At 39.7% G+C, this 16,817-nt stretch overlaps 1 protein-coding gene across 8 annotated transcripts in view; it reads left to right on the forward strand.

Moving 5' to 3' along the window:
• GTDC1 (glycosyltransferase like domain containing 1) overlaps window positions 1-16,817 on the forward strand; it is a 199,273-nt gene that overhangs the window by 47,097 nt on the left and 135,359 nt on the right. For 7 of the 8 annotated variants that reach the window (XM_083411096.1, XM_083411101.1, XM_083411098.1 and 4 more), the window contains one exon: window positions 10,486-10,696. In XM_083411096.1, coding sequence (XP_083267222.1) covers window positions 10,506-10,696 — 191 coding nt within the window. In that variant the 5' untranslated portion in view covers window positions 10,486-10,505. Of the gene's footprint in view, window positions 1-10,485; window positions 10,702-16,817 lie in introns of those variants that run through there. The other variant, XM_083411100.1, reaches the window with a different exon arrangement.

The raw sequence follows: 16,817 nt of genomic DNA on the forward strand, positions 1-16,817 counted from the left end.
AGATAAGTCTGATGTGCAATTATTAGACACAAGATACCCAGCATTCATGATCCTATGTATGCTTACTTGTGTTCAATGTAACTTACTCCCAGGTAAATGTGTACAAGGTTATGCAGAAACTTAAACCCCATTCATATAAACAGAACTTCAATCTTCTCTCTTATAAGCGTGTACTGTGTCCCCTTGAATTCAGTAGGACTGCCTTAGATCATACCATATTTGTATCATTAGCAAACAAAATATTAGCTGGAGCTGGCTAGAACTTAAGATCTGGTGAAAATGCTACAGGACACAGTTTTTCCATATGTCCAGGCCTAAATGTCTGAGATTATCAAATAGTAGGCTATTATTACCAGACTGATTCTTTTTCTATAATAGGGAAGTAGCTAATAACATCTTCCCCTGTCATGTTTAAAATATCTCAGAGTGGTTATAGAACTAATAGGTGTGGTAATGGGAGATGTAACACTATTTTTAATCTAACCTCTTTCATCCAGTTAAATCTAATGTGAGCCACTGAGGTCATAGGAATTGATAATCTTGTACTATTAAGAGTTGAAAACAAGATTCTTTGAGATGCGAGCATGACCTGAATGAAATGCGGGCAAACATCCCATCAGCATTATAGTCACATGTGGAACCATAAATACCACTTTAATAATACTGTTTATTGACAAGTGGTTTCCAAAGCTTTGAAATCAAGCAGGAAGTCTGAATCTTTCTTTTTATTTATTTTTAAAGGTGGTAACTTTGAATTTAGAATCCAAAGTATTTGATATAGATGCTATACATGCTGAACTGTACATGTTTAAAGCTGCACTATTTAAGGATGACTGTACTGTCTGGTCTGTCAGTGCTTGCAGTACCACATAGTCTAACTACTTCAAATTCCTTAGTTTGGTAGCTACCTTAAAAGTTTTGGTGAATTAGGACTGTGTACACACCAACCTATTTGTACTATTTGTAGTACAAAAGTGCAGTTTTTCCTGAATCCAGAAGTGTTCATGCTTCTCCTCTACATGTTGCTATCAATGTAAGGTAAAGGGACCCCTGACCTTTAGATCCAGTCGTGGCTGACTCTGGGGTTGTGGCGCTCATCTCGCTTTATTGGCCGAGGGAGACGGCATAGTGCAGCTTCCGGGTCATGTGGCCAGCATGACTAAGCCGCTTCTGGCGAAGCAGAGCAGTGCACTGAAATGCCATGTACCTTCCTGCCAGAATGGTACCTATTTATCTACTTGCACTTTGTGCTTTCGAACTGCTAGGTTGGCAGGAGCTGCGACCGAGCAACGGGAACTCACCCCGTTGTGGGGATTCAAACCACCGACCTTCTGATCGGCAAGCCCTAGGCTCTGTGGTTTAACCCACAGCGCCACCCGCTTCCCCTATCGAGTCTAATTCCTGTCAACAACAAGGGTAGGTGGGGATGCTTAATGTGTTTTCAAAACCCTCCACCTTGATTAGGTTATCCATGCCTTTTCCTCCCTGCACATGCCTCAGGTGGATGAAGAAGGAAGTCGTGGTTGAGATCTCAGTATATGCCCACACACAACATCTTGTGCAGGTGTGCATAAACCCTCAATTACCAGGACTGCCTACATCTGTTTTCATTTGTTCTCAACTGAACATATTGTGGGGTAATGCAGAAAAATCTTTTATTTTTGATATGGAATCAGTCTCTTCAGAAGTGCTTTTCTGGAGAAAAACAACAACAACCAATCACAGTACATCTAGATTGTGTGTGCGGCATGTAGAAAAAGAAGAAGAACTCAGTCTCCATTGATTCTAGAATGTAATGTGATGTGTATGTAGCCTGAGACAGAGAGGGGTTCTGGCAGCTATGGAGGTGCCTTGTTTTTTGTTTGCTGAGCATGGCTGCTTCAACACACAGATTGCTCCTGCAATTCTTTGAGCCTTGCTTTTGCTTTTCTGTGATGGCTACTTGCCTTGGGCTGAACTTGTCAACAGAGCTGACATGTAAGGCTTATCTGTACAACTACTTGGAAAATTGTCAGTGTGCATCTGGGACACCTCTGACCCATAATCAATATCCTGGAGACTTTTTCCTAGTTCTCTTGACTATTTCTATGGAAATGGCGCTGCTGTGGTCCTTGCTGGCACAGTCTACATGCAGGTCTGATGCGGGAGTATGGTAGTACCTACCTTTTCATTCTGGATATTCCCTCTCTCACCCCTGGTGTTTGAGCTAAAACACTGAACTAAGTGCAGTGCAGGATAGACTTAGGTTGGGGATTTTTCCGGTTGGATCCAGAGTTTTCATTAGTGGAATTGCCCTGGAAGGTTGCAGAACACTGGGGGACTGTAGGAAGGGAAAATGAAGAAAACAGTCTATCTTTGTGGTAATAATAATAAAAAAAATAAATTTTATTTATACCTCGCCCTCCCCAGCCAAGGCCGGGCTCAGGGCGGCTAACAAGCAATAATAAAAACAAGTTGAATGAATACAGCTTAAAAACAAGATTAAAATACAACATTAAAACATTGAAACATTAAAACATTAATTATTAGCTTCTACTAGAACTCAAGGCCTTCTACAGAAAGAAAGTGCATTTCTGTTTTGGGGCATTCTGGATCCAGCATCGAAAAGTGTCAATGGGAAAACTAGAGCTAATTTTTTTAAATGTTGTATATAATATACAGTGTATACATATGTATACCCAGGGAGAGAGAGAGAGATACTTTGGCTTGAAACCATTTTTTTGCTTTCCCATAATTTGAAAACAAGTTTAATTTATGGCATGAAATTATAAAGGCCATTAGTGTCTTTGCATAGTTCAAAAAATTAAAGCAGCTGAGATATGGAGGTTTAAAATGTAGCTACTCTGCATGCACATTAACAACTTTTCTTTAAGGATTTATATCGCCATCGGTTCTGTTTCATGCATAGTGTAATACACAGATTTTATAGCATGTTACTTTTTAAATATGTAAAACTCCAGTAGGAGTCATTATGCCTTGTACTATAAGGTGTCTGTAGATTAATGGTCACTGGGACATTTTTATATTACAACTTTCAATTTCCTGATGTTGCAGTTCAAGTGTGGAGTATACACGTGTGTGTGTGTGTGTGTGTGTGTGTGTGTGTGTGTTCAGATAGAAATGGTTCCTTTACACCATGGGTAGGCAAACTAAGGCTCGGGGGCCGGATCTGGCCCATTTGCCTTCTAAATCTGGCCAGTGGACGGTCTGGGAATCATAGCAGAATCATAGCAGAATCAGTGTGTTTTTACATGAGTAGAATGTGTCCTTTTATTTAAAACACATCTCTGGGTTATTTGTGGGGCCCGCCTGGTGTTTTTACATGAGTAGAATGTGTGCTTTTATTTAAAATGCATCTCTGGGTTATTTGTGGGGCACAGGAATTTGTTCATTTTTACCCCCAAAATATAGCCTGGCCCCCCACAAGGTCTGAGGGACAGTGGACCGGCCCCTTGCTGAAAACGTTTGCTGACCCCTGCATACAGTATGTTCATGCGAACCGTTTTAATTTGGCTTCATTGTGTGCTTTCCATAGTACTGTGAATACGTTATGAAGCTCTACAGGAGTGAGAGTGTGGCCCTGTGGTTGGCACAAGGCAAAACTTGCTGCCAATCCACTGGTTCCACTCAAAGACCTGCCCCTGCTGCCACCTCATCCCAGCCTTGTGTAGGAAAGCAGCAGCAACTCTGGCATTGGGATGGGAGCTCTGTGGCTCCACCCCACCCCACATCCTGCTACTGGAGAAACTGTGTCTGTCAAATACCTTCCAATGAAAAATGGGGTGAAATCTACCCTGAGCGTGCTTTTCATTGCAGAAACAATACAGAAGCAGACAAACAATGCAATTCTCCTAATTGGTTATGAGCTGCACAGTAGTATACAGTGTCCCCAAATTTCAGCCACTTAACCATTTACAGTTTTCTTTTTTGGGGGGGGGGATGCTAGGGGCAAAAAACAATAATAATCACCCAATATATATTGATTTTTGCCACTTGGGTACATTTCCTCCAGTTAATGTGTTAACTAAATGAGGGGGAAATGCCCCATGCAGCAAGCACTTTTTTAAAAATAAAAATTTTCAAGCAAAAACTGACCCAGAGAAGCAGACAAGTGCCCTTGTTTTGGCACATCACGTTTCTTTATTCTACTATGCTAAGACACATTGTAAGTCACCTTGGTGTAGAAAACTACTTCAGAAATATGTTTCTTGTCAGGTTTTGTTTTTGCTTTTTGCTTTTCCTGGTAGATTTGGTGTGTGCATAATGCTTATGCATGGTTTAGCAGTCTGTACACAAGCAAGAAAGAGCCCAAATGAAGTGTTGGGTTTCAGCATCCCCCCAATTCCTGCTGAGTTGTTTCACTTTCAAACAAGTTCTGGCTACTGACCCACCTGAAGACCACTTGTATACTCTAATGATGATGGAGCCTGTGGCCTGTGCAATGCTGCTGCATTAAAGGAGTTGTCGTCCAATAACATCTGGAGGACCACGGTCCCCTTGTTGTTTGTCTGCCCTGGCAGGCAGTGGCTTTTCAGGGGTTCAGACAGTGCTTTTGTCAGTTCTACCTGGAGGTGTCAGGAAGCAAATCTGGGCTGGTTTGCATGTAAAACATATACCACTGAGCATTGGCTCTCCCCCAGTTCTTCTTCAATCCCTCACAGAAGAACATGATGGTCACTCCAGATAAATTCCTCAAATTGTAAAGCCTAAGGTAATGAACTCAAACAGTTCTCTGTCATGTAAGCTGAATTGCTTTTTAAACTGAATTGCAGCTTAAATGTTACTTATATTGTGTCAATGCGTGGGAAAATATATATAATAACTGGAACTTGTTTAGAAAGACTGGGAAAAGTTGGTTGTTGGCTGTAATTTGTACATAACTTGCCCAGAAAGAAACTTTATCATTTTGTCAAAACAGTGTGATCTCCCCCACCCCCAATTTACTGTACCTACGCTACTATAGTCTCCTTTGAACATGTATATAGCTGTTCAAAATATATGCTCATTATACTTTTATTAGTCATATTTTACCACATTTGTTAAAATGCAGTTGCAGCGTTTATTAGCTGGGGTTTCCATGAGAAATGACAAGCATGGTTGGTAACTGAAATTATTTTAGTAAACATTTTGGTGGGGTTTTCTTCCCCATGGTTCTGTATTTAAAACTGGGTGAAGAGAGGAGGTGGCATAAAAGCAAGCAAATATCATGGTAATACCTATTTAATTTTGAGTTGGCTGTATGTACACATACACTTTTTGTTTGTTTGTATTTAGCTATGTTTGTTCCTCTAAGTAGTGCAATGTGTATGTCAGATCAATGAAAGGTTTGTGGCAGAGAGAGATGTTATGTTTTGTACCTTTTGTTGAGCAAAGTTCCCTTGTGTGGGCCTTTAACCATCACTAGAACCATTCCTGAAACTCTATACTTTTGTTTCCTATAACCAAAGAAATTACCTACCTATGGAATATATTAACTGTTGCACCCTGTATTTTTCATGATTGCTAAAATGTTTTGTTGGAAGGACTTCTAAATACAATATGTAACTTACACTGCCCATTAGGTCACCGTAGGGGGGCTAACTATGGCTCTGTGATTTGAGCTAGGTTGACATCTGTGAAACCACATTTATTAATGTACATATGAAAGAGTAAGTGCATTTTCTTTAATAAACCCTCAGCAAATTGAATGAGATTTTTTGATTTTGTATGTATGCTTTTTAAAAAAGACAAACCAACCAACAACTGCAATTTATTATTACTTGCATAACTCATGTGATCTGTGAAAGATGAAAACTCTTGCTATTTAATAATTTTTGTAAGTTTCAGAGAAGAGTAGAAATTTAGAGTGATATGTATGAATGCATGGATTTGGACAAGATAAAGATGGAATACTAAAATAGAGCTTAGCATTAGGTGCCTGAGCCAGCACAAGTCTCGGGCTCATGTTGTCTCCCATCCCAGAATTCTGAATCTGTAAGTGAAAATGCCTCTTGAACCCAAGCTCTAGTTTGAAAATACTGGGACTGTCACAGTTGTAGCCTTTATCTTAGGAGTCAAATCCATATTTTTTACTATGGCAGTGTTAACTATACTTGCTGCCTCGGTTACATTTTAGAAACATACTTTAGAAATTCTAAAAATGAACAAGTAATTCTAAAAATGAGCAAGTATTTCTGACACATTTGCTTTAGGACAGTCTCTTTAAAGCAGGGGTCAGGAACCTCAGGCCTATGGGCCAAATGCACCCCCTGGTCTCTATGTACAGTCCTCTAAACTCTTCTTAGTCCAGTCCCACATTTTACCGGTTTTTCTGCAAGAATATCATGGGGAACTTTGTCCAAAACCTTACTGAAATCAAGATAGACTATGTCCACAGCATACCCCTGATCCACCAATCTTGTAACTCTATCCAAAAAAGGAAAAGGAAAAGGAAAAAAATGAGCTTCACCTGGCATGACATGTTTTTGAGAAACCCATGCTGGGTATTAATAATTATAGTATCCATTTCTAAGTGCTCACAGACCAACCATGTAATTATCTGTTCTAGGACCTTTCTTTGTATTGACCTCAAACTGATCGGTCTGTAGTTACCTGGGTCTTCATCCCCGCCCCCTTTGAAGATTTGGACAGCGTTTGCCTGCCTCCAGTCTGCAGGGTCACGTGTTCTCCAAGAATTCCCAGAGATTATAGACAGAGACTGAGATTATATCCGCAAGCTCCTTTTGTACCCTTGGCTGCAGCTCATCAGGCCCTGGAGATCTGAATTCATGTAAAGTAGCTAGGTGTCCCCTTATCCTCTTACTCCACATCGCTGTTCCAGGGCAGAGAAATTCTAGAAATTTCTCATATTGTCTGATAGGTCAAAGTGTGGACAGGTGAGGCTCAAGTTGCTGTGCCTTCTCTTCCATAAAGGCAACCAGCTTGAACTTGCTGCAAGTGTAGTTTTGCACATTCTCAGGGAGGAAGACAAACATGGCACAGGTGTTGCAAGTCACTGCAGCATCTCCCTCGCTGTTCATGTCACATCTGTGGCTCTGTCCCATTACGCCTCTGGCCTCAGTGTGTGATGTAGCACCTGGAAGGTTTGTTCATGAGGAAACATGGCCTCTGGCTGAGAAAGGGTCCCCCCTCTCTGTTCTAAAGGAAGGACCTTGTACAACAGTCACTGGAAGATGGTAATGGCGATTTGTTTTAAGATGTCAAATTTAATATACAACCCTGCATAAGTTTATTCTCAGACATACTTGCTTACAGTAGCTTCAACGCTGGTAGCAGTATAACTGCTGTAAATTTTCTTTAGTTGAATGAAGAATTTTCTGACATGCCGTGCTGTCGGTATAGTTTGTGATAGTTCTGATGTTATCAGTAGCAGAACATTCTGGAGGTCCATCATAAAATACAAATTTTATGGAGACCCAGGCAGATGGGTGGGGTATAAATAATAAAATTATCAGTATTAGTATTAGTAGTATTATTACCTGCTTATTTACACAATTATCATAGGCAGAAATGAACACCACGTGCATTCTAGACATCTGTGAAGTTGCCAGTTGTATTTGACATGTGAAAATCTTTGGTTCCTCAAAAGAGTAACCAGTCAAGGACACCTGGTGGCTCAAAAAATGAGCCATTAGTGACCTATGAAATGTCCTTTATGTACTGTTTCCTGGTCCCTCCCTCCACATAGCTCATCTATACCTAATATTTGTATTTTGTCATTTTCCTTTTACTACCTCTACCCCAGTACTAGCAAAAACTGTTTCCAAGTTTACTGAAAATCTGCATATTCAAAGCAGTATAAAGCAGGCATTGTGTTGATTTTATCAGGAGACTTTTATGTGCAGCGTTTATGATTTATTTTTATTTATTCCATTTCTGAGTTGCATTTCCCACTTACCAGGAGTGCCCATACATAATATATAATTGTTCTGGTATAGAACCTAGCTTGCTTTTATTTGGTTCTGTCTCAAAAGTGTTGTGTATTTTGACTTTAGCTTAAAAATATATACTGGTCTGGAATAAGCCTTCGCCAACATTTTTTGCCCTGTGCCTATTTAATTTTTTTTTATTGGAAATAGTGTTCATGATCAGAAGCAGATACACTGTTTAAGTATTGGAACAAAAGGTGGAAGTTTTCAAAGAACAGAATGCTGCTGCCTGTATCCTGTTCACGGAGGAGCTGACCTGTATTTGAATATCAAGGTTCTTAGCAATGTACCTTCTTGGGGGCTGGGGTGTGTGTGACTATGATGTAATGCAGAACAGTGAATTTTTCAAGCCGCACAGTGATGCACTCCTGAGAATGGAACCAAGCCATTAGTACATCACGGAGAATTACTGATTCCAAAGAGACACCCTTGAGAGAGGAAGTACTGTAATGAGAAAGCAGCAATGTTGTTCTAATATTTGTTGTTTCCTTTGAAATGGCTAAAATACCTGAAATGATTTATACCTAATTGAGCTTTGCATTCCATCTGATAGGGTAAATGTTCTCAGGCCATTTATCATCGGTGGCTTTTCAAGATCTCCTAGGAGTACATGGTGTATATTTACCTTAACTTGGCTAGGTCAAGGGAAATAGCTTTTTTTAAAACAAAACAAAACAAAACACCAAAGCAAAACAAGAATAATACATGATACCGTATGAGATTGTAGGAAAACTAGAAACACAGAGCTGGCATAATTTACATACTTTTATCCTGCCCCCCTTGTTGCTAATACAAATATGTCACATAACTAGTTAAAATGTGTGGATTAATACTACTGCTACAACTAATAATAATAATAATATACAATATTAATTTGTACATGTTTTAATTGCTCCTGAGAATGGGCGTGGCTTGGTGGTGGAGTGAGAACATGTATTTTGATCCAGTTCTGCTGTTAGTTGTGTCTGGGATTGAAAGAAATGTGGATCTCATCCTTAATGCCCATGGGGAACTTGCACTTACGTTCTCAAACAACAGGCCTATACTGGATCTAAGAACTGAAACCGAGGAAACTTTCTAAATCAGTTTCTGATGTGGCATGGTACAGTGTGGTGGTCTGCTGTTCAAAAAGCATGTATCGGGGTCAAGGCTAGCCTAGGACATTTTGTCACTTGTCCTGTACCCTGCTATATTTAAATCCTGCCTTTCCTCCAGGGAGATCAAGGTGGCACACATCATTCTTTCCCTGCTATGTTTTATCCACACAACAACTCTTTGAGAAAGGTTAGGTGGAGCGTGAGTGGCCCAAGACTACCTAGCAGGCTTCATGGCACAATTGGGATCTGAACCTAGGTCTCTCCAGACCTAATTCAACATCATCATTGGCATCATAATTTACTTTAGTGTTTGGAGCGCAGGTAGGGAACCTGTTCCCCTCTAGATGTTGTTGGACTGCAACTCCCATGATCCTTGACCACTGGTTACGCTGGCTGGGGCTGATGGGAGTTGGCTCTCTTAGCTTCTTGTCAATCAGATTAAGGTATGATCTGCTGCCTGAAAAGAGTCGATGATGCATCATATACCCATTCTGCACAGGGCAGCATGTCCTCCTCTTTGGAAAAGGAGAGAATAATTCTGAATTAAAACAGCAAGGGTAAGTGCATGGACTACACGAAAATCATAATCAAAATACACACACTATCATTTTTCCACTTAGCAGCATCCAAACATTGTCTCTAGCTTTTGAGCCTTTTTAGCACTTGTCACAGACTATTCTGCTTTCTCTTTTTTAGGGGGGATGTTGTGTTGTGTTTGTTTGTTTGTTTCTGCCTTGGTTTTGTATGTCAGCTGCCCTGTGGCTGAGAGTGTGAACAACCTTCTTAAAGTGTACAATATTGTTCTGTTCCAGCTAGTTTGATGTAATAATGTATTTTGCATCTCCTCTAGGGGCTGAAAATGTCACTTAGTTCTGCTCCCAGCCTTCTGTAGCTTTAAGTGTAGATGTCCTTGGGGTTGAAGACTCAGCCTGGGTTTCCTTGGGCTGCCCCTAGTCAGATTTCTTTTAGTCATCTTTCCATATTGCCTTTAGTATGAAAGATTATTTTGGTTGAACTGTGCTTGAAATGTCTTCCAGTTTGTACGTACCATCAGTCACAGGGCAATCTGTATTAGAAAACAAATGTGCGATATTTTGTAGAAACAGCAAGCACCAACTTAAAAATAAATGTATATTTTAAAGTAATCTGCTAAGTTAAAAGCCTAAACATTTTCAAGCACATGCATGTATGACTGAACTGTTAATTGTAACCTAAATTTTAATGGAATGTGACTTTGATTAATAGATACTCTCCTTTTTCCATGCTTGCAATTTTAATTAGTCTTTTTTAAGTTAAACTTATTAATGAAACAAAAAGATTGAATCCCTTTAAAATTGAGCTCACTGGCTGAGCTCTTGTAATGTGGTTCCGCTTTTATCATGATCCTATATGACACATTTTTAAATGAAATAATTATAATGTAGACTTTATTAATATGGCTTTTTTTTTTTTTTTTGTAGAATCCTGGGCAACTTTGGAAATGTATAGGAGAATGAGCGTTTTGCTGATTGAAGCTTTTTATGGAGGTTCACACAGGCAGCTAGTGGATCTCCTAAAAGAAGAAATAGAAGACTGTGTCCTATTTACTCTCCCTGCAAAGAAATGGCATTGGAGAGCAAGGACTGCAGCACTCTACTTCATGCACGCTGTCCCAGCCAGCATGGACTACAGGTAAGGCGAGCTAAGGATACCTTCATAACTCCAGATCTTGAATTTCCGTATTTACTCATATACAGTTCAGCAAGCTTTCTGTGGAACTGAGATCACGTAAGGTAGGTGCCTTAGATACATGAGAACGTTTCCACTTTAAATCCCAGGCATTTCCAGTTGCTCAGAGCCAACTGTGTTCTACAGACGGTGATGTGAGAGAACAGATGCCCTTGTGAGTAGTCATGCACCATGATCAAACCAGAGCCACCATGCTGTAAAGACATAGCTCTGCATATAATTATGTACACATGGGGGGAGATCCAAAAAGCTACTTTTAAGGATGCCCGGTGGTGTGGGATTTAAAAGCAAAACAAAACTCTGCGCAGTCAAGTCTCATGCTCGTATCACAGTGTACTCTTGAAAAGGTAGGTGAGTTGCTTTCCAGAAAAGGTAGGTGAGTTGCTTTCCACCAAAAATTCTGCATGTCCAAGGCAGCTAACTGCTTGGTTCTTTGGTCACTGGCTGCACGTGTATTCTGCCTAGCGACAGACACAGATCAAAGAGCAGTAACTGCTTGTCCAGAGAAAGTGCAACCCTGTCCAGATTAGGCAATGGACTTGTCTCCTGGGCACAGGGACCACTCGCTTATCCCTCTTCCAATAAGAAGCTTTATTCTGACAGAATGCTGTGAGGTGGGCTAGGTTTCGAATGAATGACTTCCATAAAGTCCAACAATTAGCGAGGTCTTCTCAGTTCAAAACTAGCATTCTCTCTGCAACACAACGCTGGCTTTGGGCAGTCTTGTAGGTAGCACAGGAAGCCTTTTAGCAAACTGGAAAATTGTTTCATGTTCATTGGGAACACACTCACCGAGCAAGCTAATAAATAATCATGGTTTTCAATCCTAAATTTATTTGGCTTTTCTAAGCCCCTAATAAGGGGCAAATAAATTAAATATGTAAGGACAGACTCTTTCTCAATTGTCTTTCCTCACACTTGGATTTGTTTATTCTCCAGATAATTCCCACAACTAAGGGATAAGAACGGTTTCAATAGATTGACAGCATTTGGTGGGATTGGTTTTTTCAAACCCAAACTTCCCCAGTGGACTTAAGCAACCAGCTCCATGAGCTGCGTCATGTGAATCTAAGTTTAATTTTATGCCACGTAGAAGTATTTGCTGTGCGTTTTGACTATGTGGAGTAAGCCCATTTTTTAGCATTTAAAATAAAGCCCTTTAAATATATTTTATTTTCTCTCTGGCTTTTCCTTGGCTGTTCTCTGCTTCTTCTTATTGCATCTAAGCTGCCAGTCTGGAACAACTTTTCAGAGGGGGGGAAATTGTTCTGCCTGAGGTGGTTGAATGTGGGTTTTGCTTTGCTCGACTTCGAAACAATCCTATTTTGTAGGAGTATGTATGACAAACTATTATGTAAATTTTTTTCTACATCACAACCACATCCTCCAACGCATTGCAATGTTATCTCAGCTCCTTCAAGGTCAGCAGCCCAAGCTGTCCAGCGCTCGCTGTATTAAGCTAATCAGACATAACTCATAGCCATACACTTCATTAGTTTAACGTACAGTTACATTGACCTGAGATAACTGAATTCCAATTTGTCAAATAACCTACATTTTAACAGAAAGTACTAGAAGCTTAAAAACTGATTCAAAGTTAGCAAATCTGTCATGTACTTATGTGCAATGTAACCTTCATAAACACCAACTAAATCTACGCTTAACCAATACAGCATAATGAGGAGGTGATGGCCCTGCTGTTGCTATTGGTATCTGATCACAGAGAAAATAATTCAGAGAGTTTTATATAGGTGCAGGTTCAATAGGAATGTACGGCGCTGGTAATCCAGCCAAAATTAAGCAATTGAAAGTCCCATTGATTTCAGGGGTAGAATTAAGCATATGCTGTTAAAATTAATATTCTAGCGCTACTACTAATGTCGAGGGTGTCAAGGAGGGCATTGGTAGCAATTGATTAAAAACTAAATTGCACTCTGCACTCAGTTTTGGGGTTGCTTCTGACAGCAGCCTTACTTGTGTCATAATGCCATGTGTTTTTCTCTGCTGCTACCAATGGCAGATTTCCCTTCTCTCACGCTTATGCTATGTGCATGGGGTGGTGCCAGGGATGGTTGTGACATTGGGGCAGGGCCAGCAGCACAGTTCCACATCCCTTTCTATGCATGGAGTTCTGTTCATGCATATGACACATGCATGGGACACCTCTATGTTTCTGCTGTACTCTTCCATGCATGAAAAAGTGAATGTAAGTTGTTCCCATCTATTGCAAGAGCTTTTTATCCTTGCAGAGCCCAAAGAGTTCCGCTATAGAGTCTTCCTGATTTTTCCTTCCATGCGATAGAAATGAAGCAATCAGAAAAGTAATTTTACCAGTCTTTCCCCCCTCCTGCTTCATCATGGCACCTGTCTGTAGACAAAGGACATAAGAGGAGGAAGGAAGCAATGAAAGTAGGAGCGGGGTTTTTTTGCCATTAGTTGACACTGGGCAATTAAGACTAGCTGAAATTAATTGGTTAATAATTTGTCAGCGGAAGAATGGGGGATTTTCAGATGTTGGTAGAGAAATTGCGGTGTACAAAGTCCTTATTCCAAAGGGAACTCCTACATTTTAGTTGGGTCTCATGAATGAGCTAGAATGGATTATGAACATCCATAGCTAATGCCAAGGCTATTTGCAAACAGAAGGAGTGTTATGGGTTAGGGTAATGATGAAAAATAGATACTGCAGTTTCTTTTAATATACAGCCATGTGTCCTGATTATCTGAATATAAGCTGAACCTATGAATAATATAGAAATAAAATAAATACAAGACACTTTTAAGAGGATAAACTATACTAATTAAAAATCATAAATGTAGAAATACTGAATCATAACGTGCAATTTCATTATACTATAGTGCTAGCAATGTAAATACCAATATATATAAAACAAGGCACACATAATGCATTTGAATAAAACAAAACAATTCTTCAGATTCTCTAAAAACCTAAAATGGAGGAAGCAAATATGCTGGAAAAGAAAACCACAAAGCTTTTATTTTCTTATTAGGGCAGGTTTTTGAAAAATCAGCAAAACCTTTATGCATTAGTGATGACTATAAATCTACAAGTGCTCTGAGTAGCATGATCAGAATACTATTACTGCTTTTGTTAATCAGCAAGTGATATATACATTTTTCACATGGTTGTTGGTGTCATTATGTTCAGAGTCCTGCTCTGCCATGTAACAGAAGGATCTCATCAGTTTGCAGTCGTCTCCGTGTGTTTATATAATTTGATGCTAATATGAATCAGTGGGCACTGGCTCTAGAACTTAATAAGGCAATATTATTAACTAATATTTCTCCATCCAGAATGAATTATGCTGAGAAAGGAAACCTGGAGAAGTTACCCTTGGCTGTTATGACAAAACTTAAAAGATAGGCCGAGCATTTTGAGTGAATACGGAAAACCATTTACCAAGTGGTAATTTATTGTGGTCTACATGTAACCTAGCTGTGCAGCCCTTGCTCCACTTACAGCCTTCCCATGTCAAGTGAGATTGTCCATGTCTAAAATATTAGGAAGTAGAGGGACCCATGGGCAGACAGTTTACATTGACAGTCCCATTTTGATCAGTCTCTTCATCTGTTTGGCTTCCTTCAATTGATTTACACTGAATGCCAGTCAGGGCTGGTCCTCTGCCCCCACTTAATTTTGAGTAATTGTGACATGCTTAATTGTGAAATGTTTAAAGTTGTGCCATATATATATATATATATCACATACATACAAAACAAGCAGAATAACAAAACTTTTCAAGGGAAATGTGTAGGGGGTTACATGGATATATTTTTTTAAACAACTTGTCACTTTTTAACTGAAAAGCTACCATCTGCCAACATTTTAATCACAAGCAAAGCTTATTAATGCAAAGTGAATGTTTATGATCATATTGATGTCTTCCTGAATAATTTTCAGGTAGGCTCTTTGGTTATATTATTAATTGTTTTACTTTTTTCTGTCAAGTTTCTTCCTTTCTCATTATCTGAGAACTGCTTTGAATTATTGAACCTGCTTCTTGAACCTATAGCCGTGACACCTGGAGAGTGGCTTCTGCTGCAGCCTGATTGTAGCTCTAGAATCATTCATTTTTTCTCCCATTTAATTATCATGCAAGAGGGAGAGTTTGGGAAAAGCCCAGTAGGTCCTCAGTGTATTGCTGACTGAAGGTCTTTCTACATGAAAGAGCCAAGTACATGGGCCGCAGGGGCAGATACCTGCAGAAAGGGGCAACTAGTAATGGAGGGGGGACAACAAGTGAATAGGGCCTGTGTGTGAGGCAAATGAGCCAAGTTTAACCCCAATACATTGCCCATCTCATGAAATAAAATTGGTGCTGGGTTTTCAAGAGATGGGAGGGCATCTGTTGGTATCCCCACTCTCTTACTCCCAAACAGTGCCCCTGTCTAAGCTAGTGGAGATTATATTGGTATGGGAGGCCTCCATAGTACATGTGGACATCTATGCTGAGCCCCTTGTATTTGTGTTGCTTAGGAATATGTGAACTGCCACTCAAGAAACACTGGGTTGTATTCAGCTATATCATACTCGACCCATCCTCATTTAAATCAACTTATTTCAGTGGGTCTACTCATTGTATGACTTGGTTAGATATAATCCTTTATAGGTAAATCTGATAAATGTATACTAAGAGGTAAGTTCTATTGAATTCAGTGAAACTTACGGTACTCCCAGGGAAGTGGGAATAGGATTGCAACCTTAGTGTAGTTTTTGTCATGGATAGCTACTAGAATCATAGAACTGTAGAGTTGGAAGGGACCATGATTGTAATCTGATCAGCACCCGATAAAGTTTAAATTGGTGTAGGAGAATATCAGGAAGCAAAAGATCATTCACTTTTGGCAATCAGCTTTCTCTTTCTTTATTTTTTAGATACTATGTTAGTCAGAGTTCAAAAAGGAAAATTAAAATTCTCTTCCCAAAGGGCCAGTATAAGTCATGCCCAAGCTGCCACTTAGAACTATTGGGGATTTTTCTTTTTCTTTTTTATTCCCCAGTGATACTCATAATTGCTGGCCCACTTTCAATCCAAATTGATCCAAAGGGGCGCTATTTTATCAACAGTTCTTAGGTTCATATCTGGTAAAGCTGACTGCCCCACAAGTTTCATTTACTGAAATGGGCTGTGAGAGTGTGCCATTATACCAATCCTTACTGTTTGGACTGCTTATTTGCTGGGGCAGTGGCTTGTATGACTGTGTCATTAGAAACTCCAGCCCAATTAATATATTACTACTGCTTGGATGGCACTTGAAAGCAACTTCCAAGTGACTGGGGCACATGTCATAGCACTAACAATCTTCAGTGTTACTCACAGGTCTCTCGATTTGCATGGTTACTTCTCATGCCAATAGCAGTGACCCTACTAAATGATGGGAAGGAATCAACCAACTTGTTTGACGACTGCTGTGCGTGTGTGTGTCTTGTTAGACTGCCATGTGTTATCAGATAGAAAACTCAAATTAAAAACGGAGGGGGAGTGGGAAGTTTAAGAATGTATGTGAACATGACCTTCAGAAAGGGGTCAAAATGAGACCCTGGGCTTTGGAAACAAAACTTTCCAGTATGTAAAATGTACAATGAAGGAATCCCATTCAATTTAAAGATGTCCTAGGAGGTTGAGGTGAGCCTTCTTTTACCTAATTTCATTGTGTTTTCCAAAAGATACTGATAGTTTTGAAAATGGTGGGGATGGGGGGGTGGGAGCAGTGTTTTACATTTAAGTAACACTATTTCAATGAACACTGTTTGTTCATAAAACTATTGCACTGAAAGCACCGTGTAGCCATAAAGCCTTTCTTCCCTGATTGTGCAGCGTATTATATATGTTTCTTATTTTTCAGAACAGCAAACCCAGACCTAAGCTCCATATCTAAAATTTGCCTCTGGTCTTAGTATCATGTTAGATATTTCAACAAAATAATCCATGTTCTGACTGCACACCTCAGTGCTGTCTTAGTTTGTTTGGTGCCTTTTACAGCCATCAGGGTTTTTTCGCATATAGCTCCATCAGTTAAAATAATGGCTTTTCTCCCTGTG

The sequence above is a fragment of the Podarcis tiliguerta genome (genome assembly GCF_965153285.1).
Source record: "Podarcis tiliguerta genome assembly, chromosome: 1".
NCBI lineage: Eukaryota > Metazoa > Chordata > Lepidosauria > Squamata > Lacertidae > Podarcis > Podarcis tiliguerta.